Source organism: Vipera ursinii (genome assembly GCF_947247035.1).
Source record: "Vipera ursinii genome assembly, chromosome: 1".
NCBI lineage: Eukaryota > Metazoa > Chordata > Lepidosauria > Squamata > Viperidae > Vipera > Vipera ursinii.
In genome coordinates this window covers 321,614,264-321,625,237 of record NC_139512.1, presented here as the reverse complement: position 1 = coordinate 321,625,237, position 10,974 = coordinate 321,614,264, and the positions used below count along the sequence as shown (strand labels likewise).

At 37.8% G+C, this 10,974-nt stretch overlaps 1 protein-coding gene across 9 annotated transcripts in view; it reads right to left on the bottom strand.

Annotated features, from left to right (window-relative positions):
* Window positions 1-4,677: 4,677 nt before the first annotated feature.
* Window positions 4,678-10,974, bottom strand: part of PPP1R21 (protein phosphatase 1 regulatory subunit 21) — a 31,977-nt gene continuing 25,680 nt past the window's right edge. For 6 of the 9 annotated variants that reach the window (XM_083350721.1, XM_083350724.1, XM_083350720.1 and 3 more), the window contains 3 exons: window positions 9,059-9,157; window positions 8,418-8,546; window positions 4,678-6,373 (listed from right to left, as the gene is read on the bottom strand). In XM_083350721.1, coding sequence (XP_083206847.1) covers window positions 6,344-6,373; window positions 8,418-8,546; window positions 9,059-9,157 — 258 coding nt within the window. In that variant the 3' untranslated portion in view covers window positions 4,678-6,343. Of the gene's footprint in view, window positions 6,374-8,417; window positions 8,547-9,058; window positions 9,158-9,934; window positions 10,047-10,974 lie in introns of those variants that run through there. The other 3 variants (XR_014490986.1, XR_014490987.1, XR_014490988.1) reach the window with 2 other exon arrangements.

The window sequence follows — 10,974 nt, the reverse complement described above, 5'->3', positions numbered from 1 at the left end:
GCAACTCTCGGCAACGCAGGGGGTCCCGCGCCCGCCCCCTCCCCTCCCCTCCCCTCCCCTCCGGCCTGCTTGTCTTCGCCTCCCCGCGCTTCGCAACGGACAATCGAGTCTCGCTGCTCCGCGGCAAAGGCGAGCCGAGCGCGTTCCGCTAACTCCCGCGGGGCATCTTTAATCGACGTGGAGGGAGGCCAGCCTGGGCGGAGGGTACCGGCTAAAACCCCGCCTGGCGTGTTTGGGGCTCCATTTCCTGCGCAGGCGCTATAACTTTCAGCCGCGTGGAAAGCCTGCCTTCGGATAACGAGCAGAGAGGGAGAGAGTGAGGAAGCATCCGTTTGCGGGGTTGGCAAACCAAGCAGCCTGGACCAAATCGTACAGCCGAGGGTTCAGGATTGCTCAGAACAGAAGAGGGCAATGCGGTCTCTTCGTATAGAAAGGTAGCATCTCAAGGGTTCGGCCTTGCTTTTCAACAAATGGGCTTGTTGGCTGTGCAAGGAAAGATGTATTCTTCTTAAACCCAAACACCAGCTCCTTATCTTCCGCTTTCAACATTTTAATAATCAAAAAACCCTATTTAATTCAAATGACCTTTATTTCCAGACGAATAGGCATAAGAGTGCAGCCCAAATTATTTACTGGAACTGATGAACACTTGGACAACTAATTCAGTCTGCTGCACTGGCAATTTTGAAAACCCAGTGAAGTTCTACTTTATTGCGTCCTTTAAAAGAACCAGAATTTTATTTTAAAGAACTATATGCACACAACTCTTACAAAGCCTCAGGTTCCCAATACTGGTAAATTTGCTAGAAAACACCACAAAAGTAAAATCAGTTTGGGCATTGGGAGGCAGTAGAAACAAAATGCCAGCATTGCCTAGCTGACTGATTTACAAAACACACACACACACATAAATAAATATTGGAGTGTGTTTTTTCTCCCTTTTTCTTTCTTTTTTTTTTTTGGTTTTACAGTAAACTATCACTTTCCTTGATAAGGAGACCTTCTGTTACACTTCAAAGGTTAATTGTCAGTCTTAAAGTGGTGGCTGGTTATAAGCCTTAACAATTTAGCTTCTTACAAGGAGACCAAGTTTAGGGGGGGGGTTCTTCCATTTAATGACCTCTCCAGCTCATTAACACACAGGCACACAGACATAATGAGGCAGCCAGGGTGAAGCAGTTCCAATCCAAAGTGTTCTGGCATGAAATGAATATTTTCACTGAAAAATGCAAGACCATCTATGGTGCATGGAGAAAGAGGAGGTTTGAGGTAAGATGGAGCTGGGTGATCTCCTTGATCACAATTGGCCTGAGAGAGATGCTAAGGAACTACTGCTTCCTTCCATCTGGGCCCTGTGTTCAGTCCCTCTTTTGCAATGTTCACCCATTAGGAAAACTGGGAACCCAGTTTCCACAGGCACTTTATTCTTTATCTTCTCCTTTTTAAACCTGGTCCACCTGGAGAACTCTTAAGCCCTGAAATTTGTGCCCAGTTTGTCCAGTTATATGTATGTAACTGAAAGTATAATTTTAGCCTTCCTCGTTCCTCTTTCGTGGGATGTTCTTCTGAAAAGGTCATTCTATCACTGGATGTAACCAGTGTAGATCTGGCTTCAGTAAGAGTTTCTTAAAACAATAGTTTTAAGCCCATTAATAGTGGCTTAAGTAATTTCAGGACTCAGTTCAGTAATGTGTTTATTGGACAGTGCTAACAGTTATGGGATATATACAGTATACTGATATTGTGTGAATGTTAATTAGTTCTAATAGTGTTTCATATAGATATATGGGGAAAATAGGCAAGACCTGTGGTACCCCACAGAGAAGGGACTGAGGGGTTCCTTCACCTGTTTGTCTGTCCCATACAATGAACTAGAACTGCCCACTCAGGAAAGAGCACACTATAAAACAGAAGCCCTCTTCTCAAAATGCTTAAGGATACCAGAATCAGGCATATCAACTGCTGCTGACAGCGACTATAGTAATATCATTTTGATTATATATCTCATGGGTGTCAAAGTCAATCGAGTCACATGACGTATCGTGACGTATCGCAACGTATTTTGCCTTTGTGGAGCTGGGATAGGCATGGCCTGTGCGTGACGCATCCGCCCTGCGGGCCGCCAGTTTAACGCCCCTGATATATCTAATCTGAACCCACACTGGAACACTTTTAGATCATCTGCTCTATTACACATCTTTTCTGCAATTATTACCCCACTTTTTACATCAATTTCTCCCCCAAGTATACTTCTTCAGGAGCAGGTGTACCACCACCTCCTCCAAGATGGTAGATACCAACCCTCCTCCCAAAGAAGCATTAGTCATCTCGAGTCCAAATGCAGACATATAGTTGCTCAAAAGAGCCAGGTGGGGGCATGGATCTAGTCCTCGGGTGGCAGAGTTTTTGATGCAAAGGATCTTGCCACTTCTTGAAAATTCACAAGACGAAACAAATCACAAATATCCATGCATGGCCTTCCCCAAGTCTTTTCATAGAACTATGTTCATGAGCAATCTATACCTGATTGAAAGTAATTACATTTATTGACAAAATATTCAGCAAATATGCTGTGTGCTGCAGGAAGGTTTTTCCTTGTCCTTCATTAACAAGGCCCTCTTAAACACAATTTTGTCATTGAAATAAGCACAGACAAGTAACAGCACTTTGCCACACAAAATCGAGATACCTGGATTTAATTTATATTTTATGAATTTAATTTAATTTTAATTTTAATTTAATTCATATTTAATTCATATTTTAATTCCTTGGCTTATACCACTGCAATTTTAGGCATCACTTCTGCTACTTGATCTCCCTGGATTCCTTGGTAAATTCAAAAACTTGATAAAATCAGCAGGCATTGAGATCACTTGGTGTCTTTGTCATCTCTGAATTCCAAGGTTGAACAAAACCTATGGAGGACTTTCTGCCAAAGTGCTTGGAAAATCCTCAAGCAACCAACCAGACCCATTAGGCATCTCAGGAAGATCTTGCTAATTGGCTCTATTGTTTGGAGAATTCACAGGTCTCAGTGAGACACAGGTTAACCAGGAAGTGATCTGGATGAAAAATGACTGAAGACAATGTCCTCCACTTTCAGATATGCTATCTGTTGCAAAGAAGTACACCAGAAAACCATTTTGTTTCAAAAGCATTCAAGGGCTTTTACTTTTGAAGAGTAAAACCTATCCTTGAAAAGCCAGTTTTGATGTGATGATTAAGATGCTGGACTAGTAACCAGAGAGTGTGAGTTTTAGTCCCGCCTTAGGCTTGAAAGCCTTCTGGGTGACTTTGGGCCAGTCATTTTCACTCAGTCCAACCCAGTTCATAGGGTGGTTGTTGTGGAGAAAACAGGAGGACAGGGTATTATGTATGTTTGCCACTTTAAGTTACTTGTAATAAAGGAGGGGGGTTAAAAATCAAATAACACACATTTTCACCTCTTAGCATTCCCTCCCTTCAATTTCCTCTCCCAACTCTTAAAAAAGACAAAGTTGCCTTTCCTACTCCAGAAGGTTTTATAGGCTGCTTGTGGTCCATGAACTTGACTCATGGCCTCATAAGATCTGTGACCCAGCCATTGTAACAAGTAAACTAGGGCTAAAATAAGATATAGCTCACCATGATAAATAATCAGCCAAGTTGGGAGGATATAAACTCTGATCACTGTGACTGTCCAATAATGCCCCCAGAAACCAAGTGAAGTAGATCATTCACACTAATAAGGCTCTTATTTGTATCTTGCCACAAAACTAGACATAAAAGTGTATCCCCGCTAAAAAAAAATCTTTTTCTAGGACATGAGTAAATAAGAGGATTGTCTCACTGCATAAATATGCATAAGAAAGGATTAAGCAAATATATGCTACATGAGAAGGGATAATATTACTGCTTTGTGACTTATTTTAATATAAATTTAATTATGGGGTTGTTTATGCTAGTTTTAGCTAACCTATTTTATATCATAGAGGACAGGAAGGCCTGGAGGAACATTGTCGATGGGGGTCGCGATGGGTCGGACACGACTTCGCAAATAAGAACAACGTTTTATATCATTGTAGATGAGTTCAGAAAGGCAAAAATCAAGAAAGAAATCAACAAAGTAGCAACAGACAGGCCTCAACAAGAGGTATATAGTAAAGTGTTTCAACCTTTACATATCATTTCATGAATTCTTCCATTAGCTTGCAGCTGTACTGTACTAAAACATTTGATTACAATTCCAAACCAAAGCTTCCCATGTTCAATTCCTATACAGAAATGAATAGGAAATGAAATCAATTAGCTGGCAATAAATAAAACAGTTCCCAAACTGCAGCTGCAGATAATATATAGCTTAATGTAGGATGAAAGGTATTTAATATATAAGGATAGGTAAAAATAGAGAAAGGGCGAAATTGCTGCAATGTGTCCTTTTGTCCTTTAAAACCACAGTGCATATGTGGTTCATTGTATAAAAAACTCCTGCAAATGTAAACCAGCATTCTATATACCTAAAATTGCATGCAGTTTTCCCTCTATAGCTTCTCATTAATCTTCCTCTACCAGATGTTCTCTTTTTACCCAGCCCCCTTTAACAGCTGCCTTACTATCTTAAAGGCTGAGAATGATATAACAAAAGGATTTCCGGAATCAGCAATATACGGTAATTTGAAAATAGCCAAGGTCAAATCAGCCAGTCATTTTAAAATTTATTCTCTCTTAGTTTGTATTTCAATCTAAATAAATCTTATGAATTTTCTAGACAGTTTGAGGTGATTCAAGGGTAATTCCTCTTTTACAAATATCAGTTTAAGATTAGTTTTTGAAAAAAAGCATTATTTTCTTCAATACATAAAATCTTCCTGTGTTTCCATTAGCCAAGATTTTTAATATTTGTTCCAGACACTGTAGTACAGATATATTCTTAAAAAAACATAAAACATGAGATAAAAACTTACTCAAGACAGTGTTGATCAATACTACATCTATTGTGAAATTGTGGACCACTATCACCCTTCAAAAAACTTCTAAAGGGAATATTTAACTGGCAGTGCATTTATTCTACATTCATAAAGCACATTGACATAGTTAATACAGTGGAGTAACCTGATAGTAAAACAGCTATCTCATATAGGTTAGTATAATTAATAGAATAGTGAACTTTTCTGTGAATTCCAGGTTTGAGGAAACCCTTGCAAAAAAAGTGAATGGAAATATCAGTATATTCAGATGGCAATATCAAATTCCATAGAGCAATCAACCAAGGATTGATTCAGCCTCTAACAGGACCAGATAAGACTTTTAGAATTCTGCTGGAATATGAAAACAAATATCTCAATGAAAGAAGTAGTGTGAATCTCAAGATTCAAGCCACCATTCTCAAGAGGACTTGAAGAGGACAGGGAAAACAACAAACTACAGTGTAAAAAATATAGGCAGAGTTGCAAACAAATCCCCAAATATTTGCATTGCACCTCTTAGTATGCAGACCTATTCTTGGGTACATCAAATTCCACAGCAGTCCTTCTGTACACAGCCTTACTATTTCAGTATCTTATTATATCTTATCCTATATACCAGCCTTTATCTGATGACCTTTTCAGTGTTTTTCCTCTCTGCATCTTATTCCAGCTGGCGAGAGTGCTTTCTTGGTAATGACTTTTGTGTGAAAAATAAGTAAGACAAAAATAAGAGAAAGGTCTGTCACCATTTTATATTAACTCCTTCTCTGGTCCTTTTTATCTCCTTCATTTAAAAAAAAACTATTGTATACTTTCAGTGGTTCATTACAATAGGAATTTGTATTAGTCACATTGTATTGAATGTTTCAGTATAAGCATTTTGAGGCTGCCTCTCTTAGAAAATCTAAACTCATTAGAAGACATACTACAATACTACTGTACAGGTGGACAATGCCAAAAAAAATCTTGATGTATCTGTTTTTGTTGGTTATTTCTTACAGATAAGAATGGATGAGTAGGAGTGAAAGAAAAGACAGCTACTGCACTGATGTCCATCTGTTCATCTAGTGTGCACCAAAACATACACAACTGAAGAAGTTTGGAGATAGAGATTAAAACTTATCCAAAGTGTATGATGAAAAAAAATGGTTAAGTCCTATGCATGCTATCCATACAATATTCATTTTCCAGCCTGTGTTTCTGACCACACCAAATTCAGTTTAGATTTTGCTGGCTAACAAAGCCAGTGTGGTTTCAACTTTATGCACAACATCAAAGCCTAAACTGAATTACAGCCATATCCAGGCAATAGGTGATTTGACCAAATTGAAATCCAGTTCCAGCATCAGTGTTTCCTCTGCAGCAGCACAATCGTAAAAACAGCTAGCCAACCAATACTATCGGCTTTTGTTCTTCTTAGAATTCCCCTAGATCAAAGAAAAAACACACATGATAATAAAAAAATGACAGAATGCTGCTGTATAATTGCACTGGATTCTGTACTTCCAGCTCAGTTTTTTAGATGGCAACAGTTATGCATGGCTTCTTTTAAAGTTTTAAAATTATTTATTATTTTTAAAATTAATTTTACCAGGAAACTGGCACTAGGGGAAAAACTCACCACTTACAAAAGCCACAGGTGTTAAATCTTAGCTACAAGCCAGATTTTGGAACTTGGGAATGTAGTAAGGAAATACCAGATTCTATACATGAACAAGACTGCTGAGTAGACAACTGATATGCCAGCTGGCTGGATTCATACTACAAATATGGTAGTGCATCTTCCAGCTAGTCAAATGGTGATTTTAAAAAAAGTCTAACTTTAATAAATGGTTTCAATTTTATTTCAAAAATTGTTTAATACAAAAGCATATTATAAATAAAAATGATAAATAAATATAGTAAAAGGCAAAGGTCCCCCTGCACATGCGTGCTAGTCGTTTCTGACTCTAGGGGCCGGTGCTCATCTCCGTTTCAAACCCGAAGAGCCAGCGCTTCTCCGAGGACGTCTCCGTGGTCATGTGGCCGACATGACAAGACATCAAAGGTGCACAGAACGCTGTTACCTTCCCACCGTAGTGGTCCCTATTTTTCTACTTGCATTTTTACGTGCTTTCGAACTGCTAGGTTGGCAGAAGCTGGGACGAGTAACAGGCACTCACTCTGTTACACGGCACTCGGGATTCGACCCGCCAAATTGCCGACCTTCTGATCGACAAGCTCAGCGTCCTAACCCACTGAGCCACCGCGTCCCTTTAAAATAAATATAAATGAAGCTTATTATTTAACACATTTCAAAAATTGTGAGTCATAGCACAGTTAGATGGTTTTAGGCTCAACTCATTGACCTCTTCATTTAGAAGGAATTCTGTGAGCAAGGCACTTTTATAAAAAGGCTACTTGAAAGAAAAGGAAGACTTTTCATTAGTGGGAAATAAAATTATGGTTCGGGAGCTAAATTAATTACTTTCTTCAAGAATTTCACAGTACTGATTTCTAACAATTCAATGTTTGGTTACTGGGTTTATTTCATGCATGCTTAGTTTGAATTTGTCTGAATCTTGATGTAAGATTCAAACTGGTATATCTTATGTAAATTGTCAGGAAGCAGTCTGTTATGAAGCCCTTTAAATAAAAGTAGTAAGTAACCAGTAATTTTAAAATTAGAAGGCAGAAATTTTATTCAGACTTGAAGGGTTAAAATTAGCTTTCCCATAACAGAACTGCATGCATGTTTTCTCATTCATGTCTCATCAAATTAACTCACAATATCGGCCACCCATGAGCAGACAATTTGATTCATTTCAGCCCAGAAAAACTGCATCAATTTTAAGATAGAGACTTTGTTATCAGAATTCCTTCTAAATGAAGAGGTCAATGAGTTGAGCCTAAAACCATCTAACTGTGCTATGACTCACAATTTCAAAGCTCAATCAAGTCTTTGTCCACTCATTCAAAATAGTCCCTTTCTCTATTTCTCTTATTTCAGTGCTTTGTATTTGCTGTTCCAAGGTATAAATCAATTTCTTCACTTATACATCTTCTCAAAACCTGTATCTTTAAACTTTTCTTTATCTCATCTTAATTTAGCAGCTTGTTTTGTGCTGTTCATCCTGTTACCCTTTATTCCAAAAATGGTATTTCTTTCCTGATCACATCTACGCACCTAAGGTAGAATATATTCCTTCTGAATGAAACTTTAATATATCTTCGATCTGCTAGGCAGAAGTGTGGACATAATTAAACATTAAACCACAGACAATCTTTATTGCCAAATCAAAACTCCCAATTCTATTTTGCATAATTCACAGACCAGTATCCATAGTGTATTCATCTGTATATCTTCCTTGTAAGGCCTATGGCATTTCCACAGATCATTAAGTTAAACATTCAGAAATGCACAGAACCATACAACACTCCAATAAATTGCACAAGAAACCAAATATCACTCATGGCATTGAGATTACTTACTTTGTTAGCCAGTTTTAATGTATCTATCTCTTCCCGTTGTTTGGTTAAGGTTTCATTCATACTGCAAAGATGGTCACTCATCATGCTTAACTGATCTTCATAGCTTCTCTTCGTTGTTGTCAATTCATCCTAAAAATCCAGAGGAGGAGAACTTTAGATTCTGCCCAACATTACAAAGCAATGACATATTTCTGCATTCAATAAGTAGCCCATAAAACAGGACACATGCAGACAAAAAAGGAACAGTTTCATATTCTAACACATGTTGTGATTTTGCATTTTGCATTGATATTGATCAATTCCTGTTTTAAAGAATTACACTGGGGCCATTTTGGGTATTAAGTGCAAATGGCATTGAAGACCAACCACTTTACAACTGGAACTCAAACTTTTTAACCTCAAAAACACATAACACAACAGGCTTGCAACCCCAGTGATGAGAAATTCAGGGTAACCAAGCAGATAAAAAAAAATCAACCAACAGAACTGGATTGTCCTTTGCAGCTGGGCACCTATAATAAATTCAGATAATCATAATGAAATCTTCACCAGTTGCACAATGCTAAAAACCATAATTAAAACTGCAAAACAATTTTTTAAAAATGGGTTACACCACTACCTGAAGTTTAAAAAAACCTTGCCTGTAACTTGCTGATGTTAAGTCTTGTTAATTTCATTTTTTCCAATGATGATTCTTTTGCTTTCTCTGCTAAAGTAAGCCGTTTTACAAGTGCTCGACACTATAAAAAAAAACCCAAAGAACCCAGTAAGTTAAGTTTCCAACAACTGTAGCTACAGCATATACATATGCCCCAGAAATGATGACTACTTGATCTCCTAATAATGGCTCTTATTCTTCCTCTGATTTTTCAGTTATGTTAATGTTCATGTTGATAGTCCATCTGATCCTACTGCCTCCTGTCACTTTTCCTTAACCTCCTTCCTCAATTCCTAGCTTTGGACACAGCCCAATACTCCTCCGTCTCCAGCCAGGCCCACTGCTTTAGGTTCCATTTTGTCTCTTCATATTTTTGTTATAATCCAATAACAAAAAGTTTTGATCTATGCAGGTAGTCCTTGACTTATGACCACATTAGAGCCCAACATTTCTGTTACTAAGCAAGATATTTGTTAAGTGAATTTTTGCCCATTTTAGGACCTTTCTTGCCCTAGTGGTTAAGTAAATCATTGCAGTTGTTAAGTTAGTAACATGACTGTTAAGTGAATTTGGTTTCCCCATTGACTTTGTTTATCAGATTGCAAGCACCCAAATTTTTATATAACATGACCACGGAAATGCTATAATAGTCATAAGTTAAACGATCATGTCACTTTTTTCAGTGTCATTGAAAGTCGAGGACTACTTGTTTTTTAATCTTGTTTTTAGCAAAAACCATGCAATTCTTTTTATCACCAATTTGCTCAGTATCTCCTTATGTTGTACATGCTTTTCCTTCCGTAACCTCCAGCCTATCATACAACTGATTTTCTTCAAAATAGCTTTTTTCTGTTTGCACCTTCAGTTTTTCCTCATTATCAGCTCTTGACACATTTGCTTTTTCTCAATGAACTCTTGGCTTTCTGCCCTAATTTTGGGTTGTTTCTCAGTCATTTCCTCAGACAGCTGAACTGGAATAGAAGAAGGAGTTGTGCAACTTCATTCATGATAAATTCATTCTTTGCTCTTTTCCTGTACGATCAGTCTGTGTAAATAATGCCAGTTCATTTCATTCACCCCTAAAAATGACAAAGTGTTTTTGATATTCTGCTTCCCATTCTGCTGAAGAATTTCCCTCTAAAGCCAAAAGTGAATCCACCTTTACACTTTCTTGTTTTCTCTCTTTAGATATCAACTAAGACTATTATCATGATCAAATCACTTCAAATACCTCTTTGATCTTGCCACTTTCTATCAACTATACGTTCAGTATTATTCTTTACCCTCACCCGCCCTTTCTGTTCAGGATCCAGACACAGCGCTCTTTTGCCTATTTTCAAAAACAATGTATCACATCATTTCTTCCTTTATATCATTATAACATTCAACCTTTTCTCACTGTCCATTTTATTATTTATTTATTTATAAGATTTGTACAGCCACCTATGTTAGAACACAGCTCTGGGCAGCTCACCACAATATTAAAAGTACAAAACCCTAAAACTAAAACTTTGGAGCCTCAGTTCTGGACTGTATCTTAACCAGGCCCGGATTATCTCTCACCTGCTATTTTCTCTCCACCTTGTACTTGTTGTACTTGTATATAGCACTTCAATGATAATTACTCATCTACTGTATCTCATCACTTTGACAATGCAAAAACTTTCCTTTATCCCTGTTACTGGTTTCCTAACTATTCCTAATTGCATATGCTTCCTGACTTCAAAACAGGAATCATCTACAACACACAGTTTAAGGACTGTAACAGCCACTATATAATAGCCAACAGTCTGAAGACTAGTAGAATGCATCCATGAAAACCAGCTATCAGTCAGAAGATATGATGAAAACTTAATTTCACAACACATGGACAGACTTAACCAAAGTTTCAACTGGGAA